Genomic DNA, 20128 nt, shown 5'->3' on the forward strand with positions numbered 1-20128 from the left:
TCAGTGCAGATGTTAGGGTTTTGTCTTGATTCAAAATACAGATAACTTGTTGCTACAAGCCGTGTGTATAGGTGATCGCTCATTCCAACTGTGATCTGGTTTTGCCAAGTCCAGAGAAGAAGTATCATGTAGAAAATTAGGATTTCTCTGGAGAGCTGATTAGGTGAAGTAGTAAAGACGTTTATTCAAGATGCATTTAGCACTACATGTTTCGGACCTCTAGGGTCCTTCTTCTGGGGCAGTTTACAACACACTGAGTGAGTGAGTCCTTTTGAGGCCCACAATCCCATCCCACAACCATCATGTGATCAAACTATTACATACTAGCTCCTTCTTCAGGCCAAGTAGATAAATTACAGTCTCATTAGAACATGGATACTACCTTTAAGTCTATCCCACAACTGACCTTCATTAAACATATAGTTATTTTAGTTTAAACAATGAAACCGTGTTATATAAAGTATCTCCTGCCATCTGGTTGTTTGCAGTCCAAAGTTACTAGTCCATTTGTTTGTATCGATTTAACCAGATGGTAGTATCCGTCTGAAAAAAATGTTAGAATTAGTAAGAATATATCATCCAGTTAACCAGTCCTAGGTTAAGGGGTACACAGAGCTGCCTCTCTGGGACAAGGGTCTATGCTTGGCACAAGGACACGCAGAGCTGTCCTCTTGGGCCCTGTCTCAAATAGGAAGCAACTTTAGTGGGAGACTGAGCTTCCCTAGCTCAACAAAGGCCACACTAATAGGTGCAAGGCATGCAGAGCTGCCATTTGTGACCGATTGGAGCACAAAACTTAAAAAATGCGCCGACCGGTAACACCACAGTCTGAGAGGTGCTAAGTGCAGCAAACCAACTTGGGACAAGCGCACACCGTAAAGTCCCCGTCAGAAACACACATTGCAAAACAAAGCGCAAACCATTGCTAGGCAATGCGCGATATCCCCACCTGCACGGCAAAAGACTATGCGCACCAAATGAATGAAGGGGGGCGTGAGCGTAATGACAACACAGACGTATGCAAGAAGGAGGGATCTTCCAGTCCAGTTCTGACCACACGTTTTCACCAAAGTTGTAACTCCAATAGTGGCTTACCTGAGAACATTGGGAGTACACTTCATACCATACCTGGACTACTTCCTAATAAATACCCCCACAGCAGCACAGGCAACCAGAGATACAGAACTGTGCCTCCTGGTATTAGCACAACATGGCTGGTTAATCAACCATCAAAAAAGCTCACTTATACCAAGCCAACAAAATACTATTCTTAGGCCTTCTCTTCGACTCCAAGAGGCAAAGGGTTTCCCTACCTCAGGACACGGCCAAAAAACTGATCACCAAATCCTTCAGCTCCAAGAAGGACACTTCAACAGAGGACTGCCTCCTGCTCTTAGGACTGATGGTAGCAGCCCTAGAGGCCATACCCTTCGCCAGGTTCCATATCAGGCCCCTACAGCACAACTTCCTACAACACTGGAACAGAAACCACAAGAACCTGCAACAGACAATTCCTGTCTCACAAACGACCAGGGACAACCTTCTCTGGTGGACAAGAGAGGACAACCTCCTACAGGGGAGGATTTGGGCAAGCACTACCTGGGATGTAGTGACCACAGATGCCAGTTTCAGGGGATGGGGAGCAGTATACAGAGAGCACACACTCCAGGGGAGTTGGTCCATGTGGAAGAGCCACCGGGGAACATTGGAAAAACGAGACAACCACAGCAGAAATAGTGGAATTCCTGACTGAAGGTTTCAGAAAGGGACTGGGACTCTGCAACCTAAAGACTCAGGTGTCGGCACTAGCGGCATTCACACACACCAAATGGGTAGATTACAGTGCTGTGCAACAATTCATTAGAGGGGTAACCAGAGCCGGACCTCCTCTTAGGGAACCTCTGGCTACATGGATCTTACCACTGGTGTTAACAGGGTTACATCAACCACCTTTTGAACCTTTATCGAAAATCCCAAACTGTTAGTGCAGTAAGTCCCCCCAGGCTGATTTTAGTACGGGCAATGGGACCACTTTCTCGCTATTCTATGTCTCTTAAGGTGGCCCATACATGAATAGATCCGCTCGTTTGGCGATGTCGCCAAACGAGCGGATCTCCCTCCGATATGCCCACCTTGAAGTGGGCAATATCGGGCAGATCCGATCGTGGGCCCTAGGGCCCAACGATCGGATCCTAGCATTCGGTAAACGGGCGGTCGGATCGCGGGACCGCATCAACGAACAGATGCGGCCGCAATCCAACGGGATTTTCTGTCCCATCCGATCGAGATCTGGCCGACTTTCGGCCAGATCTCGATCGGGGAAGCCCGTCGGGGGCCCCCATACACGGGCCAATAAGCTGCCGACACAGTCTGTCGGCAGCTTTTATCGGCCCGTGTATGGCCACCTTTAGCCTTCTTTTTATCTGTACTCTCTCCACCGACTGAGCTTGACAACAGAACTGATCAGAGAAGGTGGAGACCAACTATATATACAAGGGGAGGGACCAGGAGGTATCAAAGTTCAATTCTCTCTCCTGCCTCCAGAGGTGAATCAAGGCAAAACCCCAACATCTGCACTGACCGTTTTGAATTTGAATTTCTTTTGTAGTAGTAGTAGCAGGACTTGTCTGTGTCGCAACATCATATTTTAATGGCCAGTTCTCAGTGAAGAATCTATTGTAAATACTTTTTCATCAGTTTGCTCTGAAACTGTAACCAATCATAATATTCTGACCTCACATGATGAGGTTTATGGCTCCTCTTCCACTCTTCTTTGTTATGCAGATGGGAGATCACCCTGTAGTTTAATGGCGTTTTTGGTATTTCGATGTTGAATATTGTAGGTGCAACATTGGTTTAAGATAAGTTTAGTTTCTCTTTGCCATGTAACATCTCTTGCCCAATGTCAGGAACACACCTGGAATCTATATGCTTTACCTTTCAATATTTTCATTGCCATTAAAGTGACCAGTCTGAGGTAACCAATTTGTATTTGACTGATATTAGTTGGAAAAGGATGTACCAATATTGATTATTGAAATAAACCAAAAATGTAAAAATGTTTTCCTTTTTCTGTGTAATGATAAAACAGTAGCTTGTACTTGATCCCAATTAAGTGTATGGAATTAGTGCACTTATCCCTGTAAGAGATCAAGCACAGAGCCTGTGTGCTGTAAGCTGTTACCTAGCAACCCGCTGTTCAGTGATCTCAGTGCAGCAGGAAGTGACACAGCAGCTAGCGAGTGGCTGGCAGAAAGAGGAAGTTGCAGATGCTGGCAGAAGAAAAAAAGCCTGGCATAGAGAACCACATGGTGGACAGAGAGAAAGACCAGAGAGCTGCCAGTGGGTCCAGAGAGCAGACATTGGCTTCCCTGTGGCAGCCTGATCCAAGATACTGTGCCTCGAGAGTGTGTAAAAGGAAGTCAGACTGGAGGCAAAACAATCAGAAGATTCCAATCTGAGCCAGACAACCCTGGGCAGCCTGGCGAGTCATGGTGCTTTCTCGTGGTTGCGTGCATGGGCTAAAACACTGGCGCGCATGAGTGAAAGAACAATGGTGTGCATGCACAAAAAGACGCTGGTGCACATGCGCTAATATTAAAGGCATCCCGAAAGGCCAGTTCCTGCGAGTGAGACGTATATCCTCTAATGATGAGCGTTACCTGAGTAGTGTAAATAAACTAATAAATACATTTGTGGAAAAGGGTTATGACTATATCTCATTGTGTGTAGTAAGAGATGAGGTCCTAAAACGAGATAGAACAAGTCTTCTAAGGAAGACAAAGGACACATTGGCTGTTGAGCAAAGAATTCCATTTGTGAGCCAATTTGGACCACTTAGCGAAAAACATTGGTCCATTTTACAAAAGGACCCCTTGATTGGTAAACACTGTAAAGCGGCCCCATTATTTTCTTATAAGAAAGGGAAAAATTTGGCAGACAAGTTGGTAAAGACGGACATCTACGAGACAGAGAATAAAACAAGATTTTTTAAGCACGTTCCCCTGCTTGGGTTGTGGTTGCTGTAGTTCCATAATCAAGGGTGACCGTATAACACACCCATTGAAGGGTTATAAGATCCCCATAAGAGCTTATCATACTTGTAATACTGACTCAGTGATCTATGCCCTTAAATGCCCCTGTGGGAAAATGTACATTGGGCAAACATCAGGACAAATAAAAATTAGGATCAGGGAACATAAATACTCTATTTCCAACTTTGATCCAGAGAACAAAAAAACTCATACACCTGTCGGTAAACATTTTTATTTGCATAAGCACAATCCTGCAACATCAAGGTGGCTGGTTTTAGAGAAGGTTCAGTTACCCCAAAGAGGGGGAGATAGAAAACGCTTACTTCTGCCAACTGAGGCAAGATGGATAGATAGAATGAATACAGCTGAACCTAGGGGAATGAACGAAGCTATGAGCTATAAATGCTTTTTATAATGGTTATGTATAATTGAAATTCCATTTTTCTTACAGATATACTTTGGAATAACATACACTATAATACTGAAAATGACTTGGCACTGGTAGGACAATACCTTGTTACTGTTTTAAACAACTGTATATATTGTGACAATATGTATTACCATTGCAACTCTTTGTTGGTGCTATTTACTAGTAGGCCACAAGATGGCAGTACTATTATTTCTAATATGTTTGTATCAACCTGACCACACTGTGGAGCGGGTATGCAGTTGTTGGCGAGGTGAGGGGTCAAATAGCTTGCTGTGTCAGTTGATTTTATGCACCTGATGAAGACCTTTGTAGCTGAAACATGTTGTGCAGTAAATGTCTGCAAATAAAGAGATGACTTTTTAACTAAAGAATCAAGTACTCTCCGGCTTTCTCTTTTTTCACATGCGCTAATAGGCTCTGGCGATGTGAAAGCTCAAATGTAAATCCCTGCACACGGATGCAACAGTCCAGAGAGGGCACCAGGCTAGGGGTAGGAGCCAGAGAATGTACGTGCCTTGTGCCCCCCACAGCTTTGCATCCTAGGTACGTGCCTACTCTGCCTACCACTAGTTGCGGCCCTGATCTGAGCATCCAAAGGAGCTGTATGTCTGAATTTGCTGGACTTTGCCTTCTTTAGTCTTTAGTTAGCAGATAGTTAGCACAAGCAAGTTAGTTAGTGAGCCCCTATTCCAATGGTTAGGAGTGCTGCATGTACTAGTTGCCCATTTATTTTACATAAACCTTTATTCAGTTTAACCAATACTGTGTGTGTATTATTACTGTATTCCTAGTGGGGCAAACCGTTGGTGCATTCCCGGATCCCACTAGGTGGAGGCACTGCACTAGTAAGTACCAGGTACCCAGTCTCTCCCAATACCACTGCGGAGTGGCTCAGGTTTGTCCCGTGTCATCAGGTAAGCGCCACACGTGGAGTGTTACACAGACAATGGGGTGTCAAAAGAGTTACATTTTGGTAGCACTGCTGAGATTCTTGCTGGGACCTGATCACAGAGAAAGTGAGACAAAATGGCGTCATCTATTGAGAGTACCCAGAGTGTTCTGGAGTGGTGTGAGAGTTTGGGCTTGAACCCACTGCTGTAGTAAGTTTGATGATGCCCAGAACAAAAGAGGACGTTATTTACAATAGGGATGCACCGAATCCAGGATTCGGTTCGGTATTCGGCCAGGATTCGGCCTTTTTCAGCAGGATTCGGATTCGGCCGAATCCTTCTACCCGGCCGAACCGAATCCGAATCCTAATTTGCATATGCAAATTAGGAGCGGGGAGGGAAATTGCGTGACTTTTTGTCAGAGAACAAGGAAGTAAAAAATGTTTTCCCCTTCCCGCCCCTAATTTGAATATGCAAATTAGGGTTCGGATTCGGTTCGGTATTCGGCCGAATCTTTCACGAAGGATTCGGGGGTTCGGCCGAATCCAAAAAAGTGGATTCGGTGCATCCCTAATTTACAAGTTCCTAGATGCTTATGGATCTATTTACCGGCCTAGAGTGGTAGCTTCACGACGAGACCCAATCGGTGTCCTGTTACATTCTTGTGGATAGTCCTGTTGAGATTAACAGTCCTGTGCACATGGTGTTGAAGCAGAAGAGGATGGTTACTAGCAAATTGTCTTGCCATCTGTTCCAGAGGAGAAGGAACTTAGTGACCGTAAGGATGAAGTAAGAGCTGATTTGGAGGATCCCCCTTTTACTGGTGCGCCACAGTTACCTGCCGCTGGTCACAGCCCAGTGACTAAAAGGCTGTTTAATTGTTAATCACCTAGATCCAGGAGAACCCATGGGTCAGGTGAGTTAAGCAGGTTTTCACCTTTAAATTAATTTTTATTATAAAAAGATTCTGAGACACACTGCAGTTGGGCTTCATTTCTTTTGTGGTTTTTTTATTTTGCTTTTTTTTCAGCAGCTCCCACTTAGTAATTTCTGGGGCTGTCTGGTCCAATTTAACCTGCTAGTAGTGGCGTAACTATCAGGGGTTGGGGGATGAGCCAGAGACATAACGGTTATTACAGACAAGTGGGCAGGTGCAGGTCAGAGGATTACTCCAGTGTACAAATCATAGGGGGAGGTGCTCATCCTGTACTGGGGCCATTGACAAGTACTTACACGACTGGCAGCAGCAGAGCTTTCTCCCTACTCCTAATAATGAGCCCGACCCTCCCTGCCAGTTCCCAAGTACATGACAAGTTTAAGGAACCCGTTGTAACCTGTTCATGTCTTCAATTTACTGCAGTGTCGTAAGGATTCTGGGAAGAGTGGGTGTTGGGTGCAGCTGACTTAGGGCCACATGCCTTTCCTGACAACTTACACCTCCAACATTACTGAGCCTGATGCTCGTTTGGATCCTTATGGGTTAAATACAAGACTGGTTTGGGAATTTTATTCATGGGAAGTCCTGGTATCTGCAGCCAATGTTCCTGTGTGCAGAGGGGGAAGAAACCGATTTCTATGCCTAGAAAGGGTTAAGAGTTCATAAGTGTCGGTTTTAGTTGTCGCCACAACTTTGTGTTGAACTTACACAGGACCTGATAGGGAACTTGGGGGAATGGGTGTGGCTTATCTGTACCACGCCCTTCTGTTCGCTGGTAAATCGCTATAAACCTGGATCCAAATCCTTAGCTGCCATTGGTTGAGTGAAGGGTCGAGCGCCCGCATTAGATTGAGCGACTTTATTATACACGGGAAAGTCCATTATAGCGCGTTATTGATTCTATCAACCGATGTCCCTGAAGTGCAGCTCGTGGGTCTTGTACCGTCCCGCCAGTCACAAATTCTTTTTTATTCTATAATCTGCGCTTCCGAGCAAACAGTGTAACGGGTCTGTGTTGGGCTTTGTATCCAACAAAATACCCAAACTTTTTTCAAGTCATTTGGACTGAAATAAGAAACCTGCTAAAATTCCAAAGATTCTTTTAGGCTAATTTGGTCTCCTTACTTTGTGATCTGTAACTCCAATACTGGAGATCAAATAATGCGGTTTCTTTATTTCTAAGAATATCTTTCCTGCATTCCAGTCAATGAATGGGCTTTTTTTTTCTTTCTTTCTTTTATTTCATGTACATCCACTGGCTTAGTTAATTTTCGTTCATTTTTGTAAAGTTTCTTAAATGGTATACAGTTTTGATAGCATCATGCCATTGTATCGAATGCAACATATTTTCTTCATCTGCATAACATTTGCTGTCATCCTGATTTCATTTGTTTAATATGAAAATCAAATAAAATATTTTAAAAGTAGAAACTTTCTAAATAAATTGCAGCTGTGAATGATTCGCTCAGACAATATCACGTGGGCGCTGCTGCTGCCCGAAATAAAACCTCAGATTCTGCGAATGGAACATTCTATATGTCAAGTACACGCGACACAAATCGGAGAAACATTACACGGTACAACCAATAACAACCACTGCGGCTTTCCACCTGGATATACAGGGACATATTAGTGACTATGAGAGGATTCAGCTCAAACACTAATACAAAGAAACAAAGCCGATTACAAAATCTTTTCAGGAGAACGTGGGTGGCTCTTAGAAGAGCCTTTGTGTTGGGGTTGGAGTCGGGCAGTAGCAGCAGTTACTTGGCGCTGGTGTACTTGGTGACGGCCTTGGTGCCCTCGGACACGGCGTGCTTGGCCAGTTCCCCAGGCAGCAGCAGGCGGACCGCGGTCTGGATCTCCCGGGAGGTGATGGTGGAGCGCTTGTTGTAATGAGCCAGGCGGGAGGCTTCCCCTGCGATGCGCTCAAACACATCGTTGACAAAGGAGTTCATGATGCTCATGGCCTTGGACGAGATGCCGGTATCGGGGTGCACCTGCTTCAGCACCTTGTACACGTAAATGGCGTAACTCTCCTTCCTTGTCTTCCTGCGCTTCTTCCCGTCTTTCTTCTGCGTCTTAGTCACCGCTTTCTTGGAGCCTTTCTTGGGGCTGGAGCGGACTTAGGTGGATCAGGCATGATTGTACTGCTTCTCTCTCGCACACTAGTAAAGTATTTTCTCCTCCCTTCGGGCTCCTGATTTTATACCCCTCCCATGCAAATAAGGCAGTCCGCTATCTTATAATATTACTGGCTGGTTCTGTCACATGGTATAAAATCCTACTGCCTATAGATTCTGTCAGTCAAGGATTGGTGTTTCTGAATGCGTCCGTGTGATTGGCTACAAGCAAATTCACCCTATTACAAATGAAGAAATGGATTTGGGGCAACGTGCTGAATGATTGGTGATTCGTAAGACTACGCTGTGATTGGCTTGCATTAGAATTTACCCAATTATAGAAGAGAGGTGTGTCCTGTGCTGCCTACAAATAACAGTACGTGTGAATACGGAAGTCACTTTCTGCAAAACTTTTCTCCTATTTGCCGTTGAATTATATTAGAGGCCATGTCTGGAAGAGGCAAACAGGGCGGCAAAACTCGCGCTAAGGCGAAGACTCGCTCATCTCGGGCCGGGCTGCAGTTCCCAGTCGGCCGTGTTCACAGGCTCTTGAGGAAGGGCAATTATGCCGAGCGGGTGGGAGCCGGAGCTCCGGTCTATCTGGCCGCAGTGCTCGAATACCTGACCGCTGAGATCCTGGAGTTGGCCGGCAACGCTGCCCGGGATAACAAGAAGACCCGCATCATCCCCAGGCACCTGCAGCTCGCTGTGCGCAACGATGAGGAACTCAACAAACTGCTCGGAGGAGTCACTATCGCTCAGGGCGGGGTCCTGCCCAACATCCAGTCCGTGCTGCTGCCCAAGAAAACCGAGAGCTCCAAGGCGGCCAAGAGCAAATGAAGTGCCCGCTCCCAGTGCCCCCATCAGGGAACAACACAAAGGCTCTTTTCAGAGCCGCCCCCACACCGGCTAAAGAGAACTGTGCTACACGCCCCTTATTTCTGCTCCCAGGGATATCAAGCCCGACTTGTGCCCGCCGTGGTTCCAATACGGCTCATAGATCCGCCCCTGTGTGGCTGCAGGGTCACCAAGCCGGTGTCATTCACTTGAAAAACGAACCCCCGCAGTTCGTTATTTTTATTCCGTTATTTTGGCGGACCAACGGAAAACTGTTACCCTAGATTAAATCAGCCAATGACTGACAAGTATTTCCAGGACTGAAACTGATTGGACTAGTTCAAGTGACGTATGTCCATAGTGAACCAATGACAAAGGAGAACAGGCTGAAATTAGGGCAGGCAGTTATAACGGCGTAAAATGGCCTTTGGTCCGCAGTAAAATAACTAGAGAAAGTGAGCCGGGCATCAAGGAGGCGCCACTTAATGTGCTATTGATGGGCAATATTTCGTATTACATGGCGGGAGGGCAGCAGAATGGGCCAGACACAGAAAACAGAATTTTTCGTTGGCTGTTGTAACTGTGCGGTGACCTCCAAAAAGCGCCGCCACCGACTCCTTTTAAATTTAGCGCAGGAAAAGGCTTGTGTCACGGGACTGAGCCGCTGCTGATATTGTGCGTAGGGAGAGGCCCCTTTAGAGGAGACATTTTGTGTATGAAATAAAAACGTAGCGGTGCCTTATGTACTCATTTAGATATAGAAGAATTGTGCTTGGCGGAGAATTCTAGGATCCATGAAAAATAGCCTAATGTTGTAGGCAATTGTGAGTGATACATGGTGTGGCTTTTACACGGTGCTAAACATGAATATTCTCTTTCAAAATAGCCCCTCCATCGGAGCTCCCGATAGGTGTTGTCTGCTCCCGGTCTGCGTGTTTATTGAGGGGTGGGCGTGTCCTAACGTCCGGCCAGAAGCCCAGTAGGAGGGGGACAGCCAATCACAGCCCTGCAGTCAAACACAAGCACAAACAGGCTTCAGTTCCCTGTCAGGTCCTGCTAGCTGCTGATTGGTTCCTGTCCTACAGCGCAGTGAGCTGAGAACACCGCCTGGGATTTCAAGGAGCAGCAAGTGGAAGGGAGGGATTTTTGGGGTTTCTGCAGAAATATTCAAGAAATCAGTCTGAAACACTAATTTGTTTTTTTTGTTGTTTTTTTTAACACCATTCTTCTGTATCTAAATGAGTATAAAACGGACTGCTACAGTCTTATATTTATTTATTAAATTATTATTATTATTATTATTTTTTTTACACAAAATGTCTTTTAAATTTGGGCCCATCCAAGGTTCCTCTCGGGTCCAGTGTATTTACATATAAGAGTTGCGCTGTGGATTCCTATTATGTGCAGTTCTTTTAGCTGCAAATCACCAATTGGAATGGAAGCTCAATGTTGCCCCCCTTGTGGCCACTTGTAGTATCTACCCAGGGAAATCACTGTCCGGCACAGTAGGAGGGGAACAGCCAATCACAGCCCAGCAGTCAAACACAAGCACTGTCAGGCATCAGGTCCTGCTAGCTGCTGATTGGTTCCTGTCCTACAGCGCAGTGAGCTGAATGCACAGCCTGGGAATTCAGGGAGAAGGAAGTGGGAGAGAAAGGGAGTATTAGGGTTTTTACAGAAATAGATCCGTTGACGCACAAAGGAAGTGTCAGTAACGTTCCTTATCCCCTGCTTCAGTCTACCGTAAATATATCAGTGTACATACATATTAAACTGGAGAGAATGGCTACGATGCAGATAAAGCAGTAACAGCTCTGAGTGAGTGGGTGGGCGGCTCTGAAAAGAGCCTTTGGGTATAAGATTAGTGGGAAGAAAGAGATTTATCCGCCGAAGCCGTAGAGAGTGCGGCCCTGGCGCTTGAGAGCGTACACCACATCCATGGCGGTAACGGTCTTCCTCTTGGCGTGCTCGGTGTAGGTGACGGCGTCCCGGATGACATTCTCCAGAAAAACCTTGAGGACCCCACGAGTCTCCTCATAGATGAGACCAGAGATGCGCTTGACTCCCCCTCTCCGTGCCAGGCGGCGGATGGCGGGCTTGGTGATGCCCTGGATGTTGTCCCGGAGCACCTTTCTATGCCGCTTGGCGCCTCCTTTCCCGAGTCCCTTTCCTCCTTTGCCACGTCCAGACATTTCCTGTCAGTGCTTTAATCACAATGTATCTACTCGTCGTCTTCTACTTCTTTATATGCAGCTGGAGAGGACCTGAGAGAGAACTCAAAGATTATGGGCGGAGTCTATCAGAGGCGTGTGATCCACGCAATGTCTTCCTGATTGGCTAAACCAACAGGACTTCTTTCTTATATAAAAAACAAGAGTGGGCTGGGCTTTTAGCAGTTCTTTTTGTCATTTGAAACCTATAGAGTTAATTCTATTGACGACTTCATTGTGCGCTTACATTTCCCGACAATGCGAGAGCCTTCATGTTATGTAGAAATGTAAATACACACGATCTATTCTTTGTGCCCCAGCACTCTTCAGTAGCAGCCAGGCCTGGGATGAGCCACTGACACAGGAGACACATGTACAAGTCTGATGGGGATATTAGTACATATTACAGTGTCTCCTATTAGTACATATTATAGTGTCTCCTATTAGTACATATTATAGTGTCTCCTATTAGTACATATTATAGTGTCTCCTATCAGTACATATTACAGTGTCTCCTATTAGTACATATTACAGTGTCTCCTATTAGTACATATTACAGTGTCTCCTATTAGTACATATTACAGTGTCTCCTATTAGTACATATTATAGTGTCTCCTATTAGTACATATTACAGTGTCTCCTATTAGTACATATCACAGTGTCTCCTATTAGTACATATTACAGTGTCTCCTATTAGTACATATCATAGTGTCTCCTATTAGTACATATCATAGTGTCTCCTATTAGTACATATTATAGTGTCTCCTATTAGTACATATTATAGTGTCTCCTATTAGTACATATTATAGTGTCTCCTATTAGTACATATTACAGTGTCTCCTATTAGTACATATTACAGTGTCTCCTATTAGTACATATTACAGTGTCTCCTATTAGTACATATTACAGTGTCTCCTATTAGTACATATTACAGTGTCTCCTATTAGTACATATTATAGTGTCTCCTATTAGTACATATCATAGTGTCTCCTATTAGTACATATTATAGTGTCTCCTATTAGTACATATCATAGTGTCTCCTATTAGTACATATTATAGTGTCTCCTATTAGTACATATTATAGTGTCTCCCCTAAGCAGAGACACAGTGTTGGACTGGCCCAGTGTTGGATGCCAGCAGCCCTCCTGCTCTATCAGGTCTATTTCATGGGAAACAGTAGATTCCTGTTCTCTTCCTAGAACAGAAGACAAATGTTTAACATTCATAATGGACTTTCTCAAACATGAAAGAGTCTCTGAATAAAGAATGAGGGTTTGTGTAAGTTGTAATGAGACTGGGTTTATTGGGCTTTGTGTCCCTTCTGACCAGCCACATCCTAATTCCCTGCCCCTTCTCCCTGTGCCCATGATGGGGGAACAACACGTGATGATCAGTCTCTAGAATGGAACCAATAACTGAACCCAATCCACTCACTGACCCCTCCCTGAGTGCTGCAGCCAAACTCCCCCAGCAAAGTCTCCCCTGTACTGTGTTACTTGCCTGGGACTGCGACCCCCACACTCCCTCCCCCCCTCTCACTTGCCCATATTATACCAGGGGCTCCCTTATTTCTCTGGGGGAACAGCGGGAGGGGAAGGATTTCTATTGATCCCCAACAATTGGCACAAACGTCAGGAAGAGAAATTAAGCGGAGCGTTTCCGGGGAGCGGGAGTGACTTCCCAGGAGCTGCTCTGGGCAATATATGCAGCAGCCAATAGAATGAGAATCAGCGGCACAGACACGCCCACTTACTGGGGACCCCCGATCCCATACAAACTGGGGCCCATTTCTACTCAGAGCCAATAGAAATATGATCCCAATATTCAGCCTCAGGAAACACAGGCACCTCCGAGCTACAGGTTAGAGACTAGGGACAGAGTGAAGGGGCGGGGAAATAAGAATCAGCCAATAACAAATTAATTCTCGCAGGGAAACTGGCCAATCAGTGAAGTGAAAAGTGTATATAAGTAAGACGTGTAAAAATAAACCTTTATTTCAACGCGTTTGTTTATTTGAGAGAGTTCTGATACAGAATGGCCGGGTCCGCTCCTGTTCCTCCTCCGGCTGAACCGCCGCTAAAGCCAAGAAGAAGCAGCAGCCCAAGAAGGCAGCGGCTAAAGCCAAGAAACCCTCCGGTCCCAGCGCGTCCGACCTCCTAGTGAAAGCCGTGTCCGCCTGTAAGGAGCGCAGCGGGGTGTCCCTGGCCGCTCTCAAGAAGGCTCTGGCTGCCGGAGGCCTCGATGTGGACAAGAACAACAGCCGCCTCAAGCTGCCTCTCAAGGCCTTGGTCACTAAGGGGACTCTCACCCGAGTCAAAGGGAGCAGAGCCTCCGGATCCTTCAAGCTCAACAAGAAGCAGCTGGAGGGGAAGAACAAGCCCAAAGCCAACAAACCGGCAGCGGCAAAGAAGGCGCACAAATCCCCTAAAAATCCCAGGAAGGTCTGGGCAAAGAGCCCCAAGAAGGTGAAGAAAGCGGCGACGACCAGCGCCAAAAAGCCCAAAGCTACTAAAGCCAAGAAGGCGACCAAGAGCCCCCGGCTACGAAGCCCAGCAAGCCTAAAGCTACTAAACCCACGGCGGCCAAACCCAAGGCAGCGGCCAAAGCAAAGAAGGCCGCTCCTAAGAAGTGATGTGGCCCCGGGGCCCGCACATTGCACCTAAGGCTCGTTTCAGAAGCAGCACCTCCTCCAGCTAAAGAGCCGATACCTGTGTGACTGGATGTGGGATCAGTAGAAATCCTGGCATTGTCTCTACACAGAACGTTCACTTACAATAGAAATCATTTCCCGCTCTTGTAACAAACACTACAAAATCCTGTCCCGGGTTTATTCCCTAAAGATCGTGTGAGATTTGGTATTTGCGCTCCTTTAGCTTTACCGAGGGCTCCGTGAGAATTCGTCAAATCATCATTAGAAAAGCACCGCTAGATGTCGCCCAATCACCTTCTCACGTTCTATTGATCCCGATCATTTCACTTCCATCCAGACTGCAGGACTAACAATCCTACGCGCGGCCCTGCGGGGTTTCTGGCTCGGCCGTAATGGAAACTGGCATTGCACGGGTTAAATGAAGCCCTTGCCCCGGGAATGGAATATCCGCAACTGCAGCATTTGCACTCGGGAACTTCCCTGGGTCTCGGCCGCATCTTTACAGAGAAGCACAAACGGCATTTCACTTGTGTCCGTGGCTGAGCGGAATCATTTCACATTCAGGGAAGAGAAACGGATTATTGAGCCCAGAACTGAGGGCAAAAAGCAAATGACTACAGTCTGCGGCCGGTACCGAAACACAACCACCAATAAATCCACAACCACCAATAAATCGCACAGAAGCGCTACCCAGCAAAGTATTGAATTCGCTATTTGACTCTGCGATATTTTGCCGGCAACCTGAAATTCCGTTATCAGTGAGTCTATAGGGAATGACGTGTAGAGGAGGGGTCTATTTAAATTAACCAATTACACGCGTAACGCCATAATCTTGAGGGGACGTTTATTCGCTGGGAAGGTAGAGGCGTGTTTATAATTAGCCAATCAGTTTCATCTTGCGCCTATAAAAATCTGAGTTGTCAACTTTTCCTTCAATACTTGCTCTGTTTTTAGCAGTGGTTGTGCTTCAGAATGGCTCGTACCAAGCAGACCGCCCGTAAATCCACCGGAGGGAAGGCTCCCCGCAAGCAGCTGGCCACCAAGGCAGCCAGGAAGAGCGCTCCGGCCACAGGCGGAGTCAAGAAACCTCACCGTTACCGGCCCGGCACAGTCGCTCTCCGCGAGATCCGCCGCTACCAGAAATCCACCGAGCTGCTCATCCGCAAACTGCCTTTCCAGCGCCTGGTCCGTGAGATCGCTCAGGACTTCAAGACCGACCTGCGCTTCCAGAGCTCGGCCGTCATGGCTCTGCAGGAGGCCAGCGAGGCTTATCTGGTCGGTTTGTTTGAGGACACCAACCTGTGCGCCATCCACGCCAAGAGGGTCACCATCATGCCCAAGGACATCCAGCTGGCCCGCAGGATCCGGGGCGAGAGGGCTTAGTCCCAGCAGCACAACACAAAGGCTCTTTTCAGAGCCACCAAATCCCCACTCAAAGAAGCTGAATATCTTCTCCACGTGGCGCTTTGTCACGTAGTTTAATTTATTTTTTTCAATACAACTTTTACTGGTGTCTCGCCACATTCTGTCTTACTTCCCATTTTACTTTCCTGCTGAAGGGAAACTCCCCACGGCGCAAAACCAAGCGTTCTATAGATTTTATCCTAAATCCTCCAGTTTATTTTTGCTGCTCAGTCTTTTCACTTAATTACAAATATGGAAATGTTACTGTTCACCGGTCTGAGCCCCTGGTATAATATAATGGGAATGGATTAGAAATAACTTCCTTTGCCAGAAAGCAGGTTTACATGTGTCGTTCCTCACTGTCCCTGGGACAATCCCCACGAGCCCCGACACAACGGTGACTGACTGAGCCCAGAGTCTCTCTGCTCAAGCGATTCTTATGGCCGAACGGTCGTGGATTTGCCTGAGGGTTAAAGTTCGTTATACGAGATTTGCCACAGCGCAGAACTGTTGTCTATTGGCGTCTGTAGCTGAACTTACTTCGAGAAAATGAGTCAGATGTGAGGGCGGGTAATGGCTGCAGGATTAACACTGGAGAGGAAATAACAGAAATAAGCGAATAAAATGGCAACAACAAGTTACAGATCTTTGGGGGAGAATGTGGGTGGCTCTTAGAAGAGCCTTTGTGTTGGGGTTGGAGTCGGGCAGTAGCAGCAGTTACTTGGCGCTGGTGTACTTGGTGACAGCCTTGGTGCCCTCGGACACGGCGTGCTTGGCCAGCTCCCCAGGCAGTAGCAGGCGGACCGCGGTCTGGATCTCCCGGGAGGTGATGGTGGAGCGCTTGTTGTAATGAGCCAGGCGGGAGGCTTCCCCTGCGATGCGCTCAAACACATCGTTGACAAAGGAGTTCATGATGCTCATGGCCTTGGACGAGATGCCGGTATCGGGGTGCACCTGCTTCAGCACCTTGTACACGTAAATGGCGTAACTCTCCTTCCTTGTCTTCCTGCGCTTCTTCCCATCTTTCTTCTGAGTCTTGGTCACCGCTTTCTTGGAGCCTTTCTTCGGGGCTGGAGCGGACTTAGCTGGTTCAGGCATAATTGTACTGCTTCTCTCTCGCACACTAGTAAAGTATTTTCTCCTCCCTCCGGACTCTTGCTTTTATACCCCTCCCATGCAAATAAGGCAGTCCGCTATCTTATAATATTACTGGCTGGTTCTGTCACATGGTATAAAATGCTAGCCCTAAGATTCTGTCAGTCCAATCGATTGGGTTTCATGAATGCTCCGTGTGATTGACTAAGCAAATTACTATTACAAATGAAGAAATGATTTGGGCAACGTGCTGATGATTGGTTTTCGTAAGACTACGCTGTGATTGGCTTGCATTAGAATTACCCAATTATAGAAGAGAGGTGTGTCCTGTTGCTGCCTACAAATAACAGTAGCTGTGGATACGGAAGTCACTTTCTGCAAACTTTCCTCTGTTGAATTATATTAGGCCATGTCTGGAAGAGGTAAACAAGGAGGCAAGACTCGGCTAAGGCAAAGACTCGCTCATCTCGGGCCGGGCTGCAGTTTCCAGTCGGCCGTGTTCACAGGCTCTTGAGGAAGGGCAATTATGCCGAGCGGGTGGGAGCCGGAGCTCCGGTCTATCTGGCCGCAGTGCTCGAATACCTGACCGCTGAGATCCTGGAGTTGGCCGGCAACGCTGCCCGGGATAACAAGAAGACCCGCATCATCCCCAGGCACCTGCAGCTCGCTGTGCGCAACGATGAGGAGCTCAACAAACTGCTCGGAGGAGTCACTATCGCTCAGGGCGGGGTCCTGCCCAACATCCAGTCCGTGCTGCTGCCCAAGAAAACCGAGAGCTCCAAGCCGGCCAAGAGCAAGTGAAGTGCCCGCTCCCAGCGTCCCCATCAGGGAACAACACAAAGGCTCTTTTCAGAGCCGCCCCACACCGGCTAAAGAGAACTGTGCCACACGCCCCTTATTTCTTCTCCCAGGGATATCAAGCCGATTGTGCCGCCGTGGTTCCAATACGGCTCATAGATCCGCCCCTGTGTGGCTGCAGGGTCACCAAGCCGGTGTCATTCACTTGAAAAACGAACCCCCGCAGTTCGTTTTTTTTTTTCCGTTTTTTGCGACCAACGAACTGTACCTAGATTAAATCAGCCATGATGACAAGTATTTCCAGGACTGAAACTGATTGGACTAGTTCAAGTGACGTATGTCCATAGTGAACCAATGACAAAGGAGAACAGGCTGAAATTAGGGCAGGCAGTTATAACGGCGTAAAATAACTATAGCAAGTGAGCCGGGCATCAAGGAGGCGCCACTTAATGTGCTATTGATGGGCAATATTTCGTATTACATGGCGGGAGGGCAGCAGAATGGGCCAGACACAGAACAGAATGTTTCGTTGGCTGTTGTAACGGTGCGGGACCTCCAAAAGCTCGCGAACGACTCCTTTTAAATTTAGCGCAGGAAAAGGCTTGTGTCACGGGACTGAGCCGCTGCTGATATTGTGCGTAGGGAGAGGCCCCTTTAGAGGAGACATTTTGTGTATGAAATAAAAACGTAGCGGTGCCTTATGTACTCATTTAGATATAGAAGAATGGTGCTTGGCGGAGACTTCTAGGATCCACGAAAAATAGCCTAATGTTGTAGGCAATTGTGAGTGATACATGGTGTGGCTTTTACACGGTGCTAAACATGAATATTCTCTTTCAAAATAACACCTCTCGGGAGCTCCGATAGAGGGGCTGTCTGCTCCCGGTCTGCGTGTCAAATGAGGAAGGGGTGGGCGTGTCCTAAAGGTCCCGGCCAGAAACCCAGTAGGAGGGGGACAGCCAATCACAGCCCTGCAGTCAACAGCCAATCACAGACAGGCTTCAGTTCCCTGTCAGGTCCTGCTAGCTGCTGATTGGTTCCTGTCCTACAGCGCAGTGAGCCGAGAACACAGCCTGGTAATACAGGGAGAAGGAAGTGGGAGAGAAAGGGAGTATTAGGATTTTTACAGAAATAGATCCGTTGACGCACAAAGGAAGTGCAGTAACGTTCCTTATCCCCTGCACCTGCTTCAGTCTACCGTAAATATATCAGTGTACATACATATTAAACTGGAGAGAATGGCTACGATGCAGATAAAGCAGTAACAGCTCTGAGTGAGTGTGTGGGCGGCTCTGAAAAGAGCCTTTGGGTATAAGATTAGTGGGAAGAAAGATTTATCCGCCGAAGCCGTAGAGAGTGCGGCCCTGGCGCTTGAGAGCGTACACCACATCCATGGCGGTAACGGTCTTCCTCTTGGCGTGCTCGGTGTAGGTGACGGCGTCCCGGATGACATTCTCCAGAAAAACCTTGAGGACCCCACGAGTCTCCTCATAGATGAGACCAGAGATGCGCTTGACTCCCCCTCTCCGTGCCAGGCGGCGGATGGCGGGCTTGGTGATGCCCTGGATGTTGTCCCGGAGCACCTTTCTATGCCGCTTGGCGCCTCCTTTCCCGAGTCCCTTTCCTCCTTTGCCGCGTCCAGACATTCCCTGTTAGTGCTTGAATCACAATGTGTCTACTCGTCGTCTTCTACTTCTTTATATGCAGCTGGAGAGGACCTGAGAGAGAACTCAAAGATTATGGGCGGAGTCTATCAGAGGCGTGTGATCCACGCAATGTCTTCCTGATTGGCTGAACCGCCAGGACTTATTTCTTATATAAAACAGAGTAGCGGAGAGGGAACGGTGGGCCGGGCTTTTAGCAGTTCTTTTGGTCATTTGATTGGCCACAGAAACCTATATAGTTAATTCCTATTGGCGACGTCATTGTGCGCGTATATTTCCCGCCAATGCGAGAGCCTTCATGTTATGAGATGTAGAAATGTAAATACACGGAGGGGAATAATGGCAAAATGTGCTGCTAGCGACTTTAGGAGCTGCCATGGCCGCACAGAGCGGAAGGGACGCGCTGACAGCTTCTTGCTTCTGCCACACGGCGGCGCTGCTGCGATACAATTCCTCTTCTTTATTCTCGTGCCTCTCCGAGACCCGCTCAGTTCGGTGAAGATTTGGGGCGGAGTATTTACATGTTCTCCTGGAAACACGGGTTAATTAGGGTGACATTTAGATTGTCCCTGATTTATACAGAAGCCTTTTATTAACTCTCCAGTGTCCGCACCAGCAAGACTCTCAGGTACCAGTTCGTAGCCACGCCCTCTCTCTTCCCTATTGGCTGAGTATTTGAATTCCCTCTCGCTACAATGTTCTAGTGTCCCGAGCAGAGGGCACAGTGGTATCCACTATTAGAATGGCAGCAGTCGAGCTGTGGAAAGAGGAAAAGGACGCTCAAGGCAACGTACTTCTAAAGACGTGCTTCTTGTAAATGTACTTACTATAGCCCTTTCTGGGCGTTGTAGTTTTACAGTGATGCTGCTGTCTTTGGATTTATGCTCGGTTGTGGAATCTGTCTAAATGTATATTTTTACCCACATAGGCCCTTATATATCTGTTAACTTATATAGGTTTAGGCAAGTCTCTATTCTCCTTACAGATCAATCAAGAATGTGAGTTGATTGACAACATATAGTAGGTACTGATAGCGCTTTCTGCAGTCTCTCAGTT

The 20128-nt window shown here is 47.1% G+C and overlaps 6 protein-coding genes and 3 pseudogenes across 9 annotated transcripts in view; 4 read left to right on the forward strand and 5 right to left on the reverse strand.

Annotated features, from left to right (window-relative positions):
- XB5772961.L (Gastrula zinc finger protein XlCGF53.1 L homeolog) overlaps positions 1 to 20128 on the reverse strand; it is a 579535-nt gene that overhangs the window by 351136 nt on the left and 208271 nt on the right. The gene's annotated exons all lie outside the window — the stretch shown is intronic.
- LOC121399128 lies at positions 8002 to 8449 on the reverse strand (annotated as a pseudogene).
- Positions 8501 to 9988, forward strand: LOC108704299 (histone H2A type 1-like). Its single transcript, XM_018240808.2, has one exon. The coding sequence runs from the start codon at positions 8862 to 8864 to the stop codon at positions 9252 to 9254; it is 393 nt and encodes a 130-aa protein (XP_018096297.1). The 5' UTR covers positions 8501 to 8861; the 3' UTR covers positions 9255 to 9988.
- Positions 11081 to 11486, reverse strand: LOC121399129 (histone H4). The gene has a single exon (XM_041579069.1). The coding sequence runs from the start codon at positions 11441 to 11443 to the stop codon at positions 11132 to 11134; it is 312 nt and encodes a 103-aa protein (XP_041435003.1). The 5' UTR covers positions 11444 to 11486; the 3' UTR covers positions 11081 to 11131.
- Positions 11606 to 15127, forward strand: LOC108704294 (annotated as a pseudogene).
- On the forward strand, positions 15059 to 15532 carry LOC108704298 (histone H3). The gene has a single exon (XM_018240807.2). The coding sequence runs from the start codon at positions 15084 to 15086 to the stop codon at positions 15492 to 15494; it is 411 nt and encodes a 136-aa protein (XP_018096296.1). The 5' UTR covers positions 15059 to 15083; the 3' UTR covers positions 15495 to 15532.
- LOC108704303 (histone H2B 1.1-like) lies at positions 16180 to 16653 on the reverse strand. Its single transcript, XM_018240810.2, has one exon. It carries the CDS (start codon positions 16611 to 16613, stop codon positions 16233 to 16235), a length of 381 nt encoding a protein of 126 aa, XP_018096299.1. The 5' UTR covers positions 16614 to 16653; the 3' UTR covers positions 16180 to 16232.
- LOC121399126 lies at positions 17020 to 17469 on the forward strand (annotated as a pseudogene).
- On the reverse strand, positions 18694 to 19091 carry LOC121399131 (histone H4). The gene has a single exon (XM_041579071.1). It carries the CDS (start codon positions 19052 to 19054, stop codon positions 18743 to 18745), a length of 312 nt encoding a protein of 103 aa, XP_041435005.1. The 5' UTR covers positions 19055 to 19091; the 3' UTR covers positions 18694 to 18742.

This window comes from Xenopus laevis, chromosome 9_10S (assembly GCF_017654675.1).
Source record: "Xenopus laevis strain J_2021 chromosome 9_10S, Xenopus_laevis_v10.1, whole genome shotgun sequence".
Taxonomy (NCBI): Eukaryota; Metazoa; Chordata; class Amphibia; order Anura; family Pipidae; genus Xenopus; species Xenopus laevis.

Coding starts and splice junctions, on each gene's coding strand:
- LOC108704299 (XM_018240808.2), top strand. CDS start 8,862: ATGTCTGGAAGAGGCAAACAGGGCGGCAAAACTCGCGCTAAGGCGAAG.
- LOC121399129 (XM_041579069.1), bottom strand. CDS start 11,443: ATGTCTGGACGTGGCAAAGGAGGAAAGGGACTCGGGAAAGGAGGCGCC.
- LOC108704298 (XM_018240807.2), top strand. CDS start 15,084: ATGGCTCGTACCAAGCAGACCGCCCGTAAATCCACCGGAGGGAAGGCT.
- LOC108704303 (XM_018240810.2), bottom strand. CDS start 16,613: ATGCCTGAACCAGCTAAGTCCGCTCCAGCCCCGAAGAAAGGCTCCAAG.
- LOC121399131 (XM_041579071.1), bottom strand. CDS start 19,054: ATGTCTGGACGCGGCAAAGGAGGAAAGGGACTCGGGAAAGGAGGCGCC.